General features: G+C 36.1%; 2 protein-coding genes across 7 annotated transcripts in view; both read right to left on the reverse strand.

Moving 5' to 3' along the window:
• Positions 1 to 1,976, reverse strand: part of LOC119583473 (trypsin-1-like) — a 12,033-nt gene extending 10,057 nt beyond the window's left edge. Inside the window, exon 1 of one of the 2 annotated variants that reach the window (XM_037931974.1) lies at positions 1,925 to 1,976. The gene's annotated coding sequence lies outside the window, so the exon portion shown is untranslated. Of the gene's footprint in view, positions 1 to 1,873 lie in introns of both variants that reach the window. The other variant, XM_037931975.1, reaches the window with a different exon arrangement.
• A 2,357-nt stretch (positions 1,977 to 4,333) lies between these two features.
• The window catches only part of LOC119583474 (GMP synthase [glutamine-hydrolyzing]-like), a 25,452-nt gene continuing 7,285 nt past the window's right edge, over positions 4,334 to 22,500 (reverse strand). For 3 of the 5 annotated variants that reach the window (XM_037931980.1, XM_037931979.1, XM_037931981.1), the window contains exons 2-15: positions 14,903 to 15,138; positions 12,354 to 12,448; positions 11,799 to 11,916; positions 11,516 to 11,669; positions 11,188 to 11,331; positions 10,586 to 10,751; positions 10,108 to 10,259; positions 9,045 to 9,260; positions 8,515 to 8,694; positions 8,243 to 8,368; positions 7,595 to 7,710; positions 7,369 to 7,483; positions 6,543 to 6,731; positions 4,334 to 5,939 (exon numbers count right to left, since the gene is read on the reverse strand). In XM_037931980.1, the coding sequence (XP_037787908.1) occupies positions 5,838 to 5,939; positions 6,543 to 6,731; positions 7,369 to 7,483; positions 7,595 to 7,710; positions 8,243 to 8,368; positions 8,515 to 8,694; positions 9,045 to 9,260; positions 10,108 to 10,259; positions 10,586 to 10,751; positions 11,188 to 11,331; positions 11,516 to 11,669; positions 11,799 to 11,916; positions 12,354 to 12,448; positions 14,903 to 15,054 (2,025 nt within the window). In that variant the 5' untranslated portion in view covers positions 15,055 to 15,138 and the 3' untranslated portion in view covers positions 4,334 to 5,837. Of the gene's footprint in view, positions 5,940 to 6,542; positions 6,732 to 7,368; positions 7,484 to 7,594; positions 7,711 to 8,242; positions 8,369 to 8,514; positions 8,695 to 9,044; positions 9,261 to 10,107; positions 10,260 to 10,585; positions 10,752 to 11,187; positions 11,332 to 11,515; positions 11,670 to 11,798; positions 11,917 to 12,353; positions 12,449 to 14,902; positions 15,139 to 19,932; positions 20,239 to 20,662; positions 20,863 to 21,149; positions 21,201 to 22,500 lie in introns of those variants that run through there. The other 2 variants (XM_037931976.1, XM_037931978.1) reach the window with 2 other exon arrangements.

The following is a 22,500-nucleotide window of genomic DNA, read 5'->3' on the forward strand; positions in this document are numbered from 1 at the left end:
TTACGTGACTCTCTCTATTTGCCTCTCGTTCTCTTTTTCTCTTTCTCTTTCTCTCTCTCTTTCTCTTCTCTCTCTCTCTCTCTCCTCTCTCCCCTCTCTCTCTCTCTCTCTCTCTCTCTCTCTCTCTCTCTCTCTCTCTCTCTCTCTTCTCTCCTCTTTTCTCTTTTCCCTTTCCTTTCCCCGTGCCCTCCTCTCTCTCTCTCTCTCTCTCTCTCTCTCTCTTCTCTCTCTCTCTCTCTCTCTCTCTCTCTCTCTCTCTCTCTCTCTCGCTCTCTCTTTCTCTCCCTCCCTCCCTCTCTCGCTCACTCGCTCCGCATCCCGTGTCTTTTCCGTCATATATTTCACAATAAATTATTCACAACACACACTGACACACATTTCAACAAGGTCACATTTGTTAAATTCTTTTATTTTCGGCGAACAGTGATGACAATGATGACAATAGGCTTGTGAAATAACACCCGGAGTTTCATTTAGGATCACTCTACATTGTTAAAGTTTTCGTATGAAGTGTAGTGAATCTGTGGCATTTTCCATTTCATTCATTTGCGTGTGTGAAAGTATCTAAGGTTACGGTGAGACCGCTTTCGATTACCTTGTAGAATGCGTCGTAAAGGCATAATGACGTATGTTATCTTTACTTGAATTTCAAGTTGTTGGTCTTGATTTATAATTATTTATGTAATTTTCAAAATCAAATAGCATTTGGTTAAAACTAATCCTTACAATACTTTTTTTTTTTTTTTTTTTTTTTTGGGGGGGGGGGTTATAGTGTAGCGTGACTTTATATCCGATAAAACTTTTTCCTTTATAATTGAATGCGACGCAACACGCACTTTCCAGCTCCGAAACCGACAGCCTCTCCTCGCAAGCTTCCAACCGCAGGTATCCTTTCTGACAAGATCCTACGGAAGAGATTAACATTCTGAAACCATGTCGTATCCTACTGAGCCGCAATTGGCATTTATTTCTCAAGCTAGACTATGCTTTCTCAACTCCACGCACCATTTTTTTTTCTGGCAGTTTTTCCATTATATTACATTATTCTACCATCGGACTTGCAACAAAAGAGACTAAGCAATTGTCCAAGTCTCGGTTTTATTTCTGCCAAGAACAGGAGACATATTACTTCAGGAACGAAGCTTTGTACTGCCAAAGGTTAGATACTGGAATTCTCAACTCTTTAAACATTATTAATAAGATATATAAATTTTAAACTATATGAATAAGATATATAAACCTTCTTGAAGACTTCCAGGATCCTGGTGTTAATGATTGTTGTTGTTGTTGTTGTTGTTGTTGTTGCAATCCAATCGCTAAATCCTGAAGTCTCCTATATCTATTCCAAAGCTGTGAAGATCATTCTAGTATTTCGAGTTGATTGAATAAGCATGACTGTCCTATCGAAAAAAAATATGAATCCGTGACTTTGATACCGCCAATCAATGCATTTTAAAGACTATCGGCACCACGCAGTCCGTGCCAAGGTCTAAATATTTACGCCTTGGTCTGTATTTTCGTTGGGAAACCCGCTACACACTCCAGCATTTTACGTGTCTGAATAAATGACATAAATTAAGATTTGCTTCGAAAAAACTTGAATCCTAAAATACCATTACTTGCCATATAATTCATACTGATTTAATTAACGTTAAGTTTATTCTAGGTAACATTATTCACTCTTTAACTGTATTTAAATGCGTGGATCTTTCTCTGAAATCAGTGCTAATTCAGGTGTCTTTGCGTATACCACTTACTAATAACAATAATATAGAAAAAGGAACATCTCATGCTAACAAGACAAGTTAAAAAGACAACTCGTTTAAAGGACAAAAAAAGGAAACATATATTTAAAAATAATTACAATACTCACCGTGTCAGACTTAAAAAGAAAAAGAAAAGCGATCTTGGTCACGAGACTGACCTGGACAGTCAACCGTGAGGTTTGATTCCGCCAAACGCACCCGCTACTGGCGAGCTTCTGACCTTAACTGACCGCCAAATTTGCAACAAGGTTTTTTTCCACGGCTGCGTTTTCTATTCATAGCCTGTATGGTTTCCTATTCTGCTTATTTCCGTTTCTATTGTATTATTCAATTCATTTTATTTAGAGATTGTCGGTACTGTCTCTCTGTCTCTCTATTTCTCTCCTCTTCTCTGTTTTCTATCTGTCCTTCCCTCCCTCTATCTCCCCTCGCCCCTCGCCTCCTCCCCTCTCCTTCCCTCTCCTCTCCCCCACCCTCCTCTCCTCCCTCCTCCTCTCCATCTCCCTCTCTCTCCTCCTCCTCCTCTCTCTCTCTCTCCTCTCTCCTCTCTCCTCTCTTCCTCCTCTTCTCTCTCTCTTCTCTCTCCTCTCTCTCTCTCTCCTCTCTCTCCCCTCCTCTCTCTCTCTCCACTCTCCTCTCTCTCTCCTCTCCTCTCCTCTCCTCCTTCTCCTCTCTCCTCACTCTCTCTCTCTTCCTACTCTCTCTCTCTCACTCTCTCTCTCTCTCTCACTCTCTCTCTCTCACTCTCTCTCTCTCATCTCTCTCTCTCTCCTCTCTACTCTCTCTCTCCTCTCTACTCTCTCTCTCCTCTCTACTCTCTCTCTCTCCTCTCTACTCTCTCTCTCTCTCCTCCTCACTCTCTCTCTCCACTCTCTCTCTCTCTTCACTCTCTCTCTCTCTCCTCTCTCTCTCATCTCTCCTCTCTCTCTTTCTCTCTCTCTCCTCTCTCTCTCTCTCTCTCTCTCTCTCTCTCTCTCTCCCTCTCCTCAAAAACATGGTTAACTCATACAGAATTTATATATTAACATAAAAAAAACTGAACATTTCAGGTTGCAAGTTGATACATATTAAATTATGATATGTAAAAACAGACAATTTACAGCTATATTGAAGGGATATTTTCTGAATTTGCCTAAATGAAAAAAATACTTGTTAATGGCAAACAATTGAAGCAACCTATAATTTATGACATTTTCTTAGGGTTATAAAGTATTTCATTATATGGTAACTGATTTCCACTGAGGAAGGAAAGAGATGACTCAGAGTTTATAAAAATAAAACTGAAGTGATTCTCGTGATGTAAAAAGGGATATTAGACTTGCAGTGCCCTTAAGATTAGATAACCAAAAACAGTCAAAACCTATACCATTATACTTTAAACAAGTGTGCAGTCAGTGCATCCTTCCAGTATTAATTTATGACTTAGAAGGGTGGAAAATAAATTTTTGATAAAAAGAAAAATTGCAGAACTCGAAAGATGCATGGACACACCACTGATTGGCATATGTTTAAGAGAACATAAAAGTACAATGGGGTACAAGAAAAATCAAGGGCAAGGGGACTTACTCGCAGGGAAGAAGTGGGGATTGAACTGAAGCCAAGTTGGTTGTTTCAAATTACTACTTGTAAAGTACTACACTGCATGAATATATGAGAGCTGTAAGGGCATATGACACTACCTTGTTACCTCATATTACAGAATTTGTGACATTACCCACTAAAACACTTTTTTTTGTTACCTTCACACAAATAATATTAAGTAGGCTGGAGCATACACAGGAAGATATTTTTTACTCCAAAAAAATATGCAATACAAAAACATGGTTTACAAAATGAGGAAAATTTACCTGAAGCTATAATCTTTATGGTAATCTTATCTATTTGACCAATTCCCAATTTCCTGTGGGAAGTCTCTTAAGGATAGCAGACCTTTTTAAAGAACATGTGAATATGGTCAAGGTAAGTTTCACAACAAAATGGCAATCACTGGCTAAAAGAAATTTGACACAATGGTGACCAACAAACTTTGAGCAGCTTCTCGAAAGAATGAGAAACAGAATGTTTAAAATTCACAGGCAAACATTGCAAAAGACAGTTGAGGATGGAATGACAGAGGGGAAGAGAAGCCCAGTCTTGCAGTTGAATGTTGATGATTAACCTTTCATTATTTCTGCTTTATTTCAATTTTCACACATTCATTAAAAAAAAAAAAAAATTGTAATCAATATGTACATGTGGATAAAATATTTAAAACATTCTGTACTTATAAAGGATCAACAGTATGATAGTAAGAAAAGTATTTTCCGTAACACTTTATTTTTATGATAATCTGTAAGATAACAAAATATTGGTCTTAATCCTTATTTTTTTCTTCCTGTAATAATCCTCTGTGATACTTCCCACTTGACTGATGCTTTAATTATACAAACCAAGGTTCTAAATCTTTTCTGTAGGTGACCCAGCTCACTTATGGACCTAAGCCCACAAATCAAATATAAGTCAACGAACACCTATTTTGCGATGGTAAAAAATTACAATTTATACTCTGGCCAAAAGAAAAGACAAAAAGATTTAAAGTCATATTTATTTCTCAATATAATTTTGTAGGTATTATAGATCCATAAAGCAAGTGATAAAAAACTAACAATTATAATACAATCAAACTGCCAAATTTTTTTTTTCACCGAATGTTTCTAGCTCCTTCCATCTAAATGAACACAATAGTTGTGCAAAACACTTTCGAAAGTTCTTTAGCCTCTTAAGTGGATCTCTGAGAGCAAATTTCAAAAGACTGTACATTACCAATATAATGTCTAATATAACTACATACATTAAAATCACTGGAAATAAACTCAAATATCAGCTTAATGGTTCTGTTTCTCATCCACAAGGTTGCAACCATTCTCTTTTAAGAAATCATGCTGTGAAGTTCAAGTTTACAGGCCCGCCCTATGTGATCATTACTGAATATTTATCTTCCATGCTCAAAAGCTCAATGCATGTACACAGCACTGGAATGAATGAGAAACTGTACCATCACATCCTTTCATATTTTTCTTCTTCATCATCATCAATGTCATCATCTACTTTTGCTTTTTTCTTTATTTTCTTTCAGTAATCTTGAATCCCCCAAGGTATCCCCTTTGCCCACCCCTGTTTTTCTTATCCCCCTACCCCAGCCCACCCCCATATCCCTATCCCCATCCCACATCTTTGAGAGGCTGGACAGGAGCTTCTCCCCAGCACCCACCCGCATCATGGCGACCGGTCTAGTCATCACAGCCATGTTGAGCTACCAGAGTCATCCAGCGCCGTGCACATCACCACTGGACACATGCACACACGAGCGAACCCTGAGCTCCGGTCAAAGCCTCGGGGTCGACACACACTTTTGAAGCGCCACTTTTGCAAAAATAACAACAGGGCGAAATATATAAAAAATAGCCTGAGTGAAAAGAAAAAGTAAAAAGAAGAATTGTAGAAATAAATTAATTCCAAGCTTTCCATAAAAAACAAAAAGGAACATTTAAAACGGTGTGCAACGACTGGCCGGTAGCTGTTACCATACTGTAGGCAGATATATAAATGGTATGCCTAAACAGGTATTTGGATTTTTCTGTGGCAAAGCATTATCAGGGTTTCCTTTTTTTTGGTGATAATGTACACTCAGAAGTTCAGTCTCTTTATATTTTGGTGAAAATGTATAGTGAATCTCACTGTAAAATTTTGTCTATGCAATGAGATTTATGAGGTGCCATTTATTGTCTTTACAATCACAACTATGATTTTTTCTGGTCTCGCTCTCACTCTTGCTCTCTCTCTCTCTTTCTGTTCTCTCCCCACTGACACTTCAATTTAGTCATAAAATGGAGGAGATCATCACTTGTGTTCATGCACACCTTTGACCTGAGTTCTAAGTTTATTTTGACCTTACGACCATACACTACTATGCACACTCTTTAATTGTCCAAGGCAACCACTGAATCTCAAAGGAAAGGAGACATGAGATCTAGCACTTCCTGTCCCTCAGCCGCCTGTCACGGTCAGCTGATGGAGATGGTGCTGGCACGGTCACTCCCACTCAGTTGTTCCTGGTGGCTTGGAGGTGAAGTCATACAACACTCGACTGATCCCTGGGACTCCAAGCATCTCTGCCACCATTTTGTTTACTAGCTGTTAGGAAAGAAAACACACTGGTCAGCATACATACCATTGCCTAATGTCTAGGAAGTCTTTGTCATGTCTTATCTGTGCAGCTCAGCTTTAGGGGTGAGGGGAGGGAGGAGGGTTACTGATAAGCAGGGGAGTTAGACAGAAAGAAAGAGAGAAACAGCAAATCTGTAGAAAATGGGAGTCAATATTAACATCTCTTTTAAAGACAAACTAACCATTTATGTCTGGTAGCTATTCAGCATGGTGCTAGTCAGTTTCTCAATGTAAAAACTTTCATCCAGTGTATCTACCTATATGCCTAGCTAGATGAAACAGGTAATTGATTATAAATGGTATAAAACTTTATGACATACTTCTGACTGTGAGCTTTATACAAAACATCCAGCCAATCTAACTTACTGATTGCATTTTTACATGAAAAAATAACATAAGACAAAATTTCACAGGCCTTTAATTGAATGTCAAATTCTTACAAAGTTTCACCTTGAAGTTAAAAATCCTCGTATCTTAAAAAAACATAACCCCAAAATATAGATACACGTTTACCATGGTATTTCCAAATTATAAACCACTTCCAATAAGGAATTTCAAACTATGTCTTACTTCAGGTGAGATGTGTTTCCCAGGTAACGCAGGAATGCCAGTCATGAAGTCATGAGTGATGAAAGGTCTGAGAACAAGAGAGCGCTGGCACGATGGGAGCCGTGTTACTGGATCGCGGTCAAAGTGAACTGGAATCAACACTACTGGCATCTGAGCAAGCTTCTCAGTAAACCCAGATTCAGCCAACACCTGAAACAAACCATAAGTATACAGATACAAGCAACTCAGAATCAGTGTTGATTATGAAGAACAGATTATGCTCTGGTAATATGCTATATATCAAGCTAATGCTTAGTCCTCCTATCACCCAGGATCCCTGGATAAATCATTCATTTGCCTTCTGAATTACATCTCATACCAATCAAAGTATTATGTTTTCCAGTTCTATAAAATTACTTGGAGCACTGAAGTAGAAAAAATACTGTTGAAGACCTTGTTTACATATATATTAACTTAACAATGAAAGGGAATTACCCAAATGCTCATTCCCCCACTAAAGTTTTATTCCAAGAACTATCCAAATAAGAAATCTGGACATCCTCATAGTCAGCATTAAGGACAAAAAATTCAAGATCCAGAACACATTCTTTTGTCTTACAGTATTCAAGACAAGATGTACAGCTCATGAATGTTTATAAACCAAAACTGAGCTCCTTACAGAAAATGGTGTATGTCCCAGTCACCCCTTACAACAGTAAATTTTGCAGTAAACATAAAAGCTCAATCCAATTGGAAGAGGTATTATAAACATAATGTCTCCTACTTTCACATTACTTTCTTGAAGTCAAACAAAATCATAAATATTGTATAATTATATCCCTCTTACCTGGTTGGCCAAGAAGTCAGCCTGTCGGAGAGTAGCCAACACTCCAGGAGTTAGCGTGGTTGGGGTGATGTCCTGTACAAGATCCTTGATTGCACCACCAAAAGCAAAGCACACCCTGCAGATGAAAAGAGATTATGCAAACAATAACATCATATTTCAGTTTTAATATGAAAAGTATATAGAGTACACTCCCATCAAACAGAAATTTATATATGCATAAGCTCACCTGTTGATATTATGGCAAATCTTGGGTATAAGACGAGCTAAAATTAATATATCTTCCCACACTGGATCGGAGTCACAGGAAAGAGTACATACATAGCTATATGTCCTGCAGTCTCCCTGGAAAGTTGAATTTCTCTTATTAATATCAATAGGATTCGGTAAATCAAACTAGGATTTACCTAGCTGACATATACTTATGGATATTTTTCTAAGAAAATGCATGAAGTCTCTTTTCTAAGAAATGCTGGTAAATAAATGGAATTAAGAGTTGTTAAACCTTTGATTATCTCATGTCTGATCTTTTCAACATGAAATATGAGTGAGGTTTTATTTCCTTTAGGAAGGCTGTATCAAGGAAGACAAGACTTATTGTGAATTCCTTTTCTCTCCCTTCCATTAAAGCAAGACTGACAAAAATCCCAAACATCCATCCTGGTATAAATAAATAAATAAATAAACAAAATTCTCATTTCTGTTATTATAGTTTTTTTTCATCTTTAAGGCACATTGTAATATAATGGGATGGTCTTTCACACATCATCTGCATCATCTTTTTTCTTCTTTTTCTCCTCCTGTCTTTTTTTCTCTCAGTAATGTAATTACTCCTACACCATATATTATTCATAAAATAAATAGACAAAATACTGACCTGGACTCCAACTGATTTGATAGGCAATAATGTGGCATATAAAGTCTGACTCCTAGAGATTCTATGGAGTTCTTGACGTTCATCTTCTGAGGTGCAGTTTTCTATACGGTTCAGCAAGGCATGTTTCTGTTCGGGAGAGAGAAAGAGGCAGGGCGAAATGTTATAATGCTCCAAAAGCGGTCTTATTTTACAATTAAAAATGAAAAAAAAAAAAAGATAATTAATTCCTTTCAGTACAGAGAAATAATATCCCATATCCAACTCCATCTTACCTTTTGAACACTCGCTGCAAAGTCCACTAAGACTTTTAAGACAACTTGAGTTTCAGAAAAATCTCGTTCCATAAAGGGTTCTTCTGCACATATAACTCTGATGGCCAAGCCAGGACCTGGGAAAGGGTGCCGCTGAACAAACTCATCCAAGAGGCCTAAATCTCTACCAATGTGCCGAACCTGAGGAGGAAGAGCAGTGAATTTAGGTTTATGTTTGTCTAATCTGGAAACCGAAAACACCACACAAACACATGCATGCACTATAAAACTATACAATTTAAGTTTCTACACAGTAAATACAGCAACACAGGTATCTTCAATTAAACATTAAAAATAATTAACATGTAAACAAAGAAATTGGAATCTGAATATTATCTTGTTATCCATAAAGACAAATACATATAAAAATACAAAATGAATAAACGAATTATTAAATTATGAATTCTCTGCTAAAACATTTTTAAAATCATTGCATCTTTTCTGAAATCCTCTCAAAAAACAGTAATCAGCCTTGCAAAATCCCTTCGTACCTCATCTTTGTGGAAGTCTTTCAATGGCTCAACCACTCTGCCCTCTGACCTGAGGACCCGCACCAGGTCAGTATCGTTGTGGTGGGTTTTGATATTCTGGGCACTACCCGAGACCAGGGAAGAGGCGGATTCAATGAGGTCAGGCCGAAGTGTGCCTTGGCCTAGCATCACCTCATCTGCCCTCAGGTTCATTTCTGCAATGACTTCATTGGCTACCTGTCAGGATACAAGGGATGCTTTGTTAATGAAAATGAAGAAAAGAAAAGAAAAGAAAAAAAAGAAAAAAAGAGAAAAAAAATCTATTTCTTTTTCAAATCTGAGCAGTCTTCTTACAAAGGGCTACCAAAAAACAAAGCATGCCATACCGCTAAAACTAAGTATGTAAATTTAACTCTGTCAGCATTGTTAGTACCCCGCATACAGACTCCATAATGAGGGGTGTTCTCATGCTACTTTGCTCTTGGGAGGTTGTATCAAGAAAGACAAGTCCTAAGCTGGCTCTCTTTTCTTTGCCTCCCTTATTCACATTTATGGCTTCATGCAAATTCTACAAAAGATATTTACTTTCTTAGTCTTTTCATGCCCTACCATTGCGAAGTCATGTGACAGTAATCCACATATCTGAAACATAAATATTAACCCAATGCCTCCAGGTTGGCTAAAATGACATAGAGCCGAAACTCTGGGATGCAAATAAAAAGGTGGCATATGATCTATACAGGCACCCAGCACATGTACTTTTATTCCATATATGCACCATTAAACTCTTGGTTATTGGATTTGATTAACTCGGTGCTATTTTGTGGCCAAAAATCCTATAAAAGCTTCCAGCCACCATGATGCACAATCTGCATTGTAGAAGGGCTATTATACAAGGACTGACATGGTGTCTATGTCCTTAGCAAGACTCATTTTCACCATGGCATGACATATATGCCACCCAGAGGCACAAGTTAATTTAACTTTTATTTTCACATCAGTTAAACAAGTTTCAGTTCTGATAAACCAAGTAAGATATTTCACAAATAGTAACTATAAGAAAAAGTCCTTTCAGAATGCAAACCTTAATAAAGGTATCCCCGATGATTTTTCGCTTTTCCTCAGGGCTTAAGGTCATACAAAGTAAATTTGTGACACGCTTTCTACCCATTGGATCACTACTATCCACAGGTATACTCGTGGTACCATCATAGAACTGGTGCCTCGCATTGATCACTGAAAAATAAGTACAATAATAATAGGCATGCCTTCCTAACACATACATCTTATATAATTTCTCAGGCAACAACTAAAGTGTCCCTAATAAATATAAGTAACAGCTACACACAACAGCTATCAATAGTGTAAATTACATCCTTTATAAAATTTTATAGCAATACTTAAGAAGTAGGAACACACTTCAAAAGTTCAAATAAACCAAAGCAGTGGTTACAAACATCACTTTTCAAATTACAAAAATACGTCCAATGGAAAATTTGATAGCCATTCCTAAGTAGGAATACACTTCAGACATTAATCCGATTCACCTGAACTGAACATACCCCTGAGTTTAAGGCCAAGCTTTCGCAGCGATTGTTCCACTTGCAATGATTCATTCTTCCTCATGAACCCATTGTCGATGTGAACTGCAATCACTTGTTCTTCTGCAAGTGCTTTGTGAAGAAGAGCTGCACATACAGTAGAGTCAACACCTCCACTGACCAGCATCTGAAAAATTTGATTAACAAAATCAGGATGTATAATCAAATTCATTCCTTTTTTTATGTTCTATAAATGAAATGTCCTCAAATCAAAAGAACAAGTATACAGTTAATGTTATTATTCTATTAATATTTTCAGAACCCATTCTACTTCATTAAAAATAATTTCCTATAATCTTGTTTGTTGTCATAGTAACCTGCTACTACTGATGTTTATAAACAGGCTGAAAAACCAACATCACTTTTTCATCTAGGAAGCTTAAAAATGGAATATCTTACAGCAATAGCTATCCTTCAAATAAAGCTTCCATTCCACATATCTGGCTTTCATCTGTCCTGTTTCTTTACACCTTCATTATGCATATTAAACCACTCACTTCATCCATTCATCTTACTACTATATATGAAATGAGTCACAAAAAGAAGATTCTACCTCTACTTACCAATACTTTGTTGGTTCCTACAACCTCCTTAATATAGTTGATACACTGAAGTTCTCTGCTTTGGAGTGTATAAGTCCCTGAGAGTCCACCAATTTCATAGAGGAAATTCCTCATCATGGTTACACCTTGTTCAGTTAGATCCACCTGCATAATATAATCCACATTATCAGTGTAAATTCATTGCCAATATGAATAAACTACTCTAAGAAAACACTATACAAATCATTCATCTATGCTAATCATAAGGAATAACATTTTAAAACAAATACAACCTCAAATTCCAAACATCAAAACTGAACTTTCATCACCAATTACTCGGTTGCCTTACCTCCGGATGGAACTGAACGCCATAAAGGCGAAGTTTGTCATTTGCAATTGCCGCAATAAGATTTCCAGATGTAGCTACAACCTTAAAACCATCAGCCACCTTGTCTATACTGTCACCATGTGTTAGTAGCACATTCTGTTTAACCCCCATATATCTGAAAATAATTTTTAAAACTTTGTCACTGCTGAATTCCAAGGTGATCATAGCTTTTAACATTTTTAAAAAATCTAATATCTGTGTGAGATTTTGCAATCAACTCTACCTAATCATAAAAGATACTCACTTGAATATATGGCAATAATTATCAACTTCTATGGTATACTGGCCATCCTCCCTTGCAGCTTTTCTTAGCACCGTACCGCCAAACTCTTTGTTTAAGAGCTGCATGCCATAACAGATTCCTGAAATGCAAATATCAAGAAATAATTAATATTTTACTACATTACACAAAAAAGCATATAAATTTCATTAGCAACATATGCAAATTTATAGACTGCTCTTTCAATAAACCTACATTAACATACAGTGAATATAATATTTGTATTTAAATTTAATGCAGCTCAGTAGAAAAAACAATAAAAAAAAATATATTATTATTATTATTATCATTATTATTATTATTATTATTATAATAATAATAATAAAATATTATTATTATTACTATTATTATTATCATTATTATTATTAATAATAATAATAATAATAATAATTGAAAAATGGAGGGTTTCCCGTCACAAACAAGGTATTATACTGAAAACATAACTCAGTATACAATTACATCCTTAAAAAAAATAAGAATTCACAACCTACCCACAATCTTAAAACAGACAATACTCACCTAAAACAGGTACATTTATTTTGAAGATATCAGAGTCATATCGTGGAGCGTCCTCCGCATATACTGAGCTTGGACCACCAGAGATTATTATAGCCCTGTGAATCAGAAAAGGAAATGATGTTCATACAGAAAATTTTCAAACATGAGTAATAAATATATAATTCATTACAGTGGTGTCAAAAATTAATAATCTATCCACCTATCATTTACTGAACTATCTCACTTGTAAAATGACAGGTCAATGAGCTCATGGAAATATTCTATAAGTGATAATACTTCTGCTTTTTCATTCCAGGTAATGTATATATTCCCACATCAGTCTACAGTACCTACTTCTCACCTTTCAAGAAATATGAGCTAAAAATTCACACCTATTTGTATTACATTCTACCTTACTTTCTACAAGTACACAGACACAAACACAGTTACATGTACACAAAGATGAATACTATACTATAAGCAGTCTCCCTTTTGAAGAAATAATAGAGGAGGATCTGCAACAAACATGTATGTAAAATAATTATGCTGATATACTAAGCTCAGCTATAAAAAAAATAAATAAATGAATAAATAAATAAAAAAGTCTTCCACACTGCTACCTCCAAACTAGCTGCTTTGGTCTGGCAAGTGTGTGCAAGTATCCCATTTCATCTTTATATTCTATGTTTTGTTAAATTCTTTGTATATTCCCAACTAACATTGAAGATTTGATTTCTTATGGAGAACATGTCTTTCAACTATTTATAGATTATTAATAGAAACATAACTCTAATAGCTACAGTTTACACTTTATTGTTCTTACTCTCATCTAAATCCTAAATCTGGATTAACATTCAGTATACATGAAAATAATAATAGTCTGCTACTGTCAAGGAAAAAATTTACTTGCAAATACTTTGCCCTAATAGCCAAAATGTTATCCAAATGTTTATACACCATTTTGTTTTGCCAATATCTTTGTTCCTGTTTTTGCAAATCTAATTAAAGATTTGAATAGTCTCAATCGTTTTTGATGCACATATCACACAAAGAGGCACTGACATTTCTAATGTATAGGACTGAAGTTCATATTCTTATGATCAGCTGCTACTACTGTTGAAATGTACAAAGACCCATAAAAATTTTATTTAAAAAATCAAATTTTCAAGAGGACGAGCTCTGCCCATTAATGGAAACTTCAAAGCACCTACAGCAATTAACAACAAATTCATAATGTATACCTATACCAAGATCTATTTAATTATCTACATATTATTATCAATGATGGTCACCTTAAAAGAAAATATTCCATCAATGTTTTTTCTCTCATAATAAAATCATGTGCCTTTCACTACAAGCTTTAGCTTAATATTGATAGCTTTCATCCGCTCACAGACCCTCACATCAGGAATCACACACAGTCAGCTGCTCAACAAAAAATCTGAAGCTCAAGGAGCACATACTGACCTCGTGTGTTTGGCTGCAGCATACACAATTTTCCAACATTAGGGACAAAAACAAACCTTTAGTCCTGCATTTTAGGGATTTTATCTCTTGAACTGCCATGCACAGAGCAAACAAGCAAACAAGTGTTTATGGTATACAACTTGGAGCTGGCTGAATGTGCATGACATGTATCCTTGCTAACCAGTATTTAGCCTCAAGCTTGCTATGGCATGAATAAATGCCAGCTGGCAATAAAGGGTTATGTCATAAATACAAGTTCTTATCTACTATTACACCCTTATCATGGCTTGCAGCGATCATGTATGATCACTCATGTTCACCACAATCATGCAAGATCTATTAAAAACTGGCAGGATTTTTTCTAAATATTTTGTTACTAATTAAATGTATGTAGTGTCCACTACTATTGTTTGGTAAGCTTCCTCCAGCCACACCTATATCATCCTCCTACCCCTGTTTCTTCTTTCCATGAGCCAATCTCAATCATAATCCCCAGCTCCTTCTTCATAAAACTTAGTAGATAATAATAAAAAGAGCAAAACTGTATATCTTCCATTCATAATTATACAAGGTTCCACTCATTCCTCAAACCTAATAAGGTGCAGGCATATCTTTCACTGCCTATATGCAAGATATTGCACATAAGAATGAAAATGCACATTTTTACCACTCATTATTGTTTGTATCTATACTGCAATTCTAGAAAGGTGCATGTCTGCACTTGTATGTGTGCATCACAAATATCACTTATCATGTCCAATATCTTTGTCCTTCTATGGGGATAAGTAACCAAGAAAACTGGGGGATCTGAGTGATGGAAAAGGGTATGGGTTGCTCATGTTCACTGAGGTCAGGTAACAAAATTACCTGATAGTCCTTGAGTACCTGCAACCTACTTCCCTTTTAGACATTTAAGCTTATGGCTGGAATCTCAAGCAAGTTGTTACAGGATTTGTCTCGTAGGGGTTGAGTACACATTTTTTTTCAATATTTACCAAGAAGGTGAATGCAAATCATCACACTCATCTATATACTTGAAATGTAGATAAAGCTTAGCTTTAAACTTTGTATATCTTACTAAAGCTTTATCTTCCCAAACTCACCTATATCCTTTTTCTTTTAAAGTGTAGGCAGGGGTGTCGAGAGGTAGAATATCTGACTCCACATTGAGCTCTCGGACACGTCTGTCGATGACCTTCCCATACTGTGCCCCAGCATCCAGGATGGCGACGCGCTCGCCGACAGACCCATTCATGGCGGTGGTCTCTTCGTTGCTGTTGTGGCTGCCACTGATGCTACTCCCACTGTCCTGCCTGCACCCACACCACGCCAGCCGGCACTGCCAGACACACAACGATCTATTAGGTTTTGACATTTTTTAAGAGATTTTAAGATACTTTGCATAAAATTGCATAATCTAGAATCCAGGCTTACAGTTCAAACATGAAATATAAGACTACAATTTCTACCTGAATATCCTACCAAAGCCTACAACTATTACAAGGAATTAGCTCCTCCCTTTGCCTGCCCCACAACCTTTAGCAAAACCAGCCCTGAATCTTAAGCCTCATACAATAGTGTCAAGTGTCCTTTGTGGTTGCTATTGAAGACCACGAGTCAGACAGGGAAGTCCTATAGTGATATCCTACACCATGACAAATAGAAAAGAGCAGGATGAATTATAAAAAAACAATTGTATCCTACCCAAATAAAATTAAAAAGAAAAAGAGAAGAGAGAGGAAGGCTAAAAAAATTAATGAAGAATAATCAATAAATATAAAAACAACAAGAAAAGGATGAGGGGTGAAGGGAAGTGCAATGTCAGTAATGGAAGAAAAGGAAAAAAAAAAGTGAGGGTGAAGGAAACCCGAAGATGAAAACAGTGAATCCAGGCATAAACCATAGATATAAAAATACAAAGAAAAAGTGTAGAGGGAATTGGACAAGAGGTGGCAGTGATGGAAGGGGGAAAAGAAGTGTAGGTGGATGAACGAAGGGGAAGATGAAGAATAATAGAGAAAGAAAAAACAGGGCAGAAGAGAGGCAACAGAATTAGAGTCCAAAAAATGAAAATAAAGAAATACATAAAATTGAGTAAAAGGAGAAAGGATGATGGGGGGGGGGGGGGGTAGTAGGAGAAAAAGTAGGAGGAAGGGGGAGGGGGGAGGGAGAGGGGGAGGGGGGAGGAGGAGGAGGAAGAAGAGAAGGAAGAGGAGGAGGAGGAAGAAGAGAAGGAAGAGGAGGAGGAGGAAGAAGAGAAGGAAGAGGAGGAGGAGGAAGAAGAGAAGGAAGAGGAAGGAAGAAGAGAAGGAGGAGGAGGAGAAGAAGAAAAGAAGAGAGGAGGAGGAGAGGAGAGGAGAGAGGAGGAGGAGGAGAGAGAGGAGAGAGGAGGAGGAGGAGAGAGGAGAGAAGGAGGAGGAGGAGAGGAGGAAGAGGAGGAAGAGGAAGAGGAAGAAGAAGGAGGAGGAAGAAGAAGAAGGAGGAGGAGGAGGAGGAAGATGAAGAGGGAGGAGGAGGAGGAGGAACAAGAGGAAGGAGGAGGAGGAGGAAGAAGAGGAAGGAGGAGGAGGAGGGAGGAGGAGGAGGAGGAGAGGAGGAGGAAGAGAAGAGGGAGGAGGAGGAGGAGGAAGAAGAAGAGGGAGGAAGAGGAGGAGGAAGAAGAGGGAGGAGGAAGAGGAGGAGGAAGAAGAGGGATGAGGAAGAGGAGGAGGAAGAAGAGGGATGAGGAAGAGGAGGAGGAAGAAGAGGGATGAGGAGGAAGAAGAAGAGGAGGAGGAACAAGAAGAGGAGGAGGAAGAAGAAGAAGAAGAAGAAGAAGAAGAGGAGGAGGAGGAGGAAGAGGAGGAAGACGAATAGGAGGATGAGGAAGAATAATAGGAGGATGAGGAGGAATAATAATAGGAGGATGAGGAGGAATAATAATAGGAGGATGAGGAAGAATAATAGGAGGAGGAGGAGAAGGAAGAGGAGGAGGAGGAAGGAGGAGGAGGAGGAGGAGGAGGAGGAGGAGGAGGAGGAGGAGGAGGAGGAGGAGGAGGAGGAGGAGGAGGAGGAGGAGGAGGAGGAGGAGGAGGAGGAGGAGGAGGAGGAGGAGGAGGAGGAGGAGGAGGAGGAGGAGGAGAAGAAGAAGAAGGAGAAGGAGAAGAGGAAGGGAGAGGGGGAGAAAAGGATGATGATAATAATGAATTCGTAATAATAATAATAAATTCATTATGATGATTGATAATAATAATAATAATAATAATAATAATAATAATAATAATGATGATGATGATACATATACATATACATACAGATACATGTATAGATATATAAATATGTATGTGCATATATATATATATATATATATATATATATATATATATATATATATATATACATATATATATATATATATATATATATATATATATATATATATATATATACTGCATACAAATATATACAATATATACTGTATACATATATATACAATATATACTATATACATATATATACAATATATACTATATACATATATATACAATATATACTGTATACATATATATACAATATATACTGTATACATATATATACAATATATACTGTATACATATATATACAATATATACATATATATACAATATATACTGTATATATATATATATATATAATATATACTGTATATATATATATATATATATATATATATATATATATATATATATATATATATATATTTTACATATATATATACATATATATAAATATACATGTAAATATATACTTACTTATACATATACATACATACATGACTATACATATGCAAATATAGATTTATGTACATATGTACATACATATATACACATATATACATATACATATACACATATGCTTATATAGACAAGGTATGAATGAGAACGAATATCTTCACAATACAAGAGATGTATTTGACCGGTTTCGAATGCGTCTTCGTCAGAAATACATGTATTTCTGACGAAGACGCATTCGAAACTGGTCAAATACATCTCTTGTATTGTGAAGATATTCGTTCTCATTCATACCTTGTCTATACATGTATGTTTATATATATATATATATATATGTATATGTATATGTACATGTATATATATGTAAATATGCATATGTAAATATATTTAAATATGTATATGTATATATGTATATATTAAATGTATATGTATATAGATGTAATGTATGAGTACATATATGTAAATGTATATTATATATACACATATGTAACATATATGCATATACACACATATATATATATTATATTATATATATTATATTATATATATTATATAACATGTACGTATATATCCATATACATACAAATCCATATACATACAAATCCATATACATACATATCCATATACATACATATCCATATACATACATATCCATATATATACATATCCATATATATCCATGATCATGATGATTATCATCGTGATCTTCATCATCAAAACACTATTGTCTTAATTATCAGTAATCATCATCATCATCAGGGGCAATTACAATCAAATCATAAGAACTGTTATAAACCACAAGAAAGATTATCTTTCCTACAATATCTTAGCATATTACCCATTACTATCAATATCAATGGTCACCTACACAATATCCATTTATGCTACTGTTGTGTCCTTAATACAGTACTACTAATAGCTATACTAATAATTACAGCCATGGCATGTCATTACAGTTGTACCAAAACACTTTTACTTGTAAAGTGTTATAAGAGATTAAATGAAATTGCATTCATATAAAACTATCACTATCAATAGCTGTAATCCTGCAAAAATATTTTCAATAACTGCAATGACAACATAACATAGCCAGAATTAAAACAATGGTAGTAAAATGCACTGAAAGTAATACAATAATAAGTTAACATATACACAAAAAACAGTAATGATAATTATGCTTATAAAATAATAATTTCCCAATATCTACAATAATTATCACCACCACTCAGTATTTCTAAATTATCTATTAAATAAAAACACAAAAATAAATCACTAATGGTAAAAACTTTTGCATTACTACAGTTACAACAAAACATAACAGCAGTAACACAGGAATGCAAGGCAATAAAAAAATAAAAATAAAAAAAGCTTGGCAAGCATCACTCTTATAAATATTCTGCACTCTCTTATTACATAACAAAAAATATATATATTAAAAAAAAAAAAAGTGATCCTAAATAAATCAACATAAATAAGAGTTCATAAAGCACATCATGGCATTCTTGCTATCACACCTAAAATAACCAATACTTTTAAACACAAATTAAAAGAAATTAGTGAAAAAAAAGATAGAAGCTATGGACAACATAGAACAGAGGATCAGCAGCACTGGAAATCATCATCTGATGCAGCAAAACAAAAAACAACAAAAATTCCCATCTAAAAAAAAAAAACGGAGAGAAATTCTGGCATTTAGAAATTGAAAATCATCTTTAAGAATGGTAATAAAATGAGTCAGTAAGAAACAGGTCTAACAGCATCAATATTGTTTCAGTGAATGACACCGGAAGCCTGTTTGATAAAACCACTGATCAACACAATCAGTTACATCATCAATCAAAAATGATTGCATGACAAATAATGACAACAAAAGGAAAACAATTGCGATAATGATCTAGACCATAAGAACCATTCTCATGTCTACTAAAATCCTCTAAGAAAAACAATAATAAAATCTATGACAGTAAGAATATGAATAAAGTGAACACTACATACTACCTAGAAATATCAAATATAAAATCATCATCATTGCAATTGTTAATCACTTTTACTACTAATCATAAACATGATACCCATGCTACAAGGACATACAAAAGAGATGCACACACAATGCAAGTTAAGGGCAGTGTGGCTTCAATGGTGGAAGGGGGGGGGGGGGGTGGAGAGAAAGAAGGGTCGATAGGATCTATGGAGGAAGATGTCGAGGGAAGGGAGAGGCTAAGGGAGAAGATGGGGGGGGAGGGGCACAGGGGGGGGTTGTGCCAGGTATGAGGTGTAGCAGCAAACTAACCTAACCACAAAAAATAAATAAATAAATAAATAAATTAAAGAAGAAAAATGCAGTCGCACACAAGCATGTACCTCAACCAGAAAGCACCACCTACACAGAAAGTTTTGAAGCTCTTTGGAATTCTTCTTTTTCCCATAACCACGGGACGCACCATAGGATACAAGAGGCAGCTCTCTCACTCTCCTCACTCACAGCTTTTTTTTTTTTTTTTATCTTTGTTATAATTATTATATTTTTTGCCTTCTTAATCTGTCTGTTGTCATTCTATGTACACTTCTGTCTCACTTCTGTTTTTGTTGTTGTTTTTTGCTTTTGTATCTCAGCTTTTCTTTGGTTATCTTGATTCCCACATCTCTATATATATTGCATATTCAACAATTGGTTCATTTCATCATTCTTTCTTTAGGAAGAAAAAATTATGCCTTTCTTTTCCACTTCCTCAAACCACAACGATAACAAAACCAATTCCTCCATTCTTTTTCCATATCATGATTCACAAACAGCACATAAAGAAGTTACTTAAGACTTCAAAAAAGGTAATACTGTAATCTATAATGGGATCACCTCTCTCAATCCAACCCTGTTAACTAGACCTTTCTTATCCATCTCTGACATGGCAAATACATCAGACTTTGCTTACTTTAGCCCAAACAGTTTGTCAACCAAGTTGTAAAAATGAATATAAATGAAACTCTTCTTTCCATATTCATAATTACATCATCCCCAAGATGCACTTCTTTTTATAAGAAAAAAGAAAACAAAAAGGGTGACCAATTAATAAAAAAAGAAAGAAAAAAAAAGTGAAAAAAACACTTTGATCACACCTTCCCCGAATTTTTCCAAATCATTAGATATCTTCGCCTTCAGTTCTGAGTAAGTTCCTTAAGGATGCAAGGCACACATAATAACACCGTAATGGCTCTGAAGCCACAGAAGAGGCCTGGGGGAGGAAAGTGGGAAGGGAACAAGCAAAGATAAAAGGGAAGAGAGGAGGGAAGAAGGGGAGGAAAGGGAGGAGGGCTTAATTCTAGGATGGAGGAGGGATTCACGGACAGGCAGTGCTGTGGTGTGAGCACTCGGTGTGTGTTGATCCCCAAACCCTTCTCAAGTTAAATTTAGAAATTTGCTCCCTCCCCCCCCCCCTTATTCCTCCCTCCCTCCATTCCTCCAACCCCCCCTCTCTCTTTCCCTCATCCCACCTCCTTCCACCCCCCCACCTTCTTGTACCATCCTCTTCCCTACCCCCCCTTCCCATCCCATCCCAATCCACAAAAAAAACAAACACAAATATACACACACACACACACATACTTGTTCCTGCTCTTGGTCCACCTCCATCGAAGTCATTTCCTAGTGACATCTACAGGCAGTTAATGTGACATTCAATCACATCCACAGCACCAGCAGGGGAGCTCTCATGACTTGGTGCAAATAAACAAAAAACACAAATGGTAGGAGAAAAACACAGCCTCTTCAATGAGGAAGAAACTGAGAGGAGAAAAAACTAGTAAACAAAACATGGAAGTGTGCCAATAGATGTTAAGGCAAGAAAAGCAGGTCTCATCAAAGGAGAATATATCCTTTTATTTCACATGTTGGAATAAATTGCAGAATCTCACTTTAAAATAAATAGAGGAAGGAAGAATGTACGAGGACAACAGGATGACAGAAACAAATGGCTTGACAACAAAAAGGAAAACAACAAATGCACAGAAAAAAATCTAATATATGCACATAACAAACACACTCACTAATAGCTTTAAAGACATTAACAACAAAGATAAACAGGATAACATTTAAGAGAACAAAAAAATAACTGTAATTCCAACAAAGACTAAAAACCTTTATCCTAAAAATTCACCAGAAGGAATGTTGTTGTTTCCAACCCCCTTCAGAATAGGTCATTCAGCTTAGTACATGGGCCTATATTTATATACTTCCTCTTGCTTCTTTGTACTCTGATCCAACAAAGTAAGTGTTAGCCTTATTGTAATCACAGAATGATCAACTTCTGAAACAAAACACTTGCCAGAACTACTTTCTTTGTTTCAGTCACTATCATTTATGTCACTGAACGAATAATACATAATATGAAACACTAATGGTCCTACATATCTAATACTTAGGAATGCGAAAGGACAACTGTTAAAGTAACCTTGTTCAGACATGGAGATATTCTCACATCTATTTTACAAGGAATTAATTAAAACCATCTCACCAAAAATAATAAGGCACTGACAATGAGTAAAAAGTAATATCATCTGCAGAACTATTATGAACTTTACTTCTACATGTCCCTTTGCTATCTATTAGTATCAAGCATTGTTTTCCTATCTTGTTTACCTTTCTCACAGACTTAACAAACACTTTATATTGTTGAATCTATGACATACAGCAAGGGAGGGAGAGGGAGAGGGAGAGGGAGAGGGAGAGGGAGGGAGAGGGAGAGGGAGAGGGAGAGGGAGAGGAGAGGGAAGGGGAGGAGAGAAAGGACAAGAGAGAGGGAGGAGAGGGAAAGATGAGAAGGGAGGAGTGAGAGGAGGAGTGGGGAGGGAGAGAGGGAGAGAAGGAGAGAGTGGGGAAAAAGGAGGGAGAAGGAAGGAGGAAAGGAAGGAGAAGGAAGGAGGAAAGGAAGGAGAAGGAAGAAAGGAGGGAGAAGGAA

This window comes from Penaeus monodon, chromosome 17, assembly GCF_015228065.2.
Source record: "Penaeus monodon isolate SGIC_2016 chromosome 17, NSTDA_Pmon_1, whole genome shotgun sequence".
Lineage (NCBI taxonomy): Eukaryota > Metazoa > Arthropoda > Malacostraca > Decapoda > Penaeidae > Penaeus > Penaeus monodon.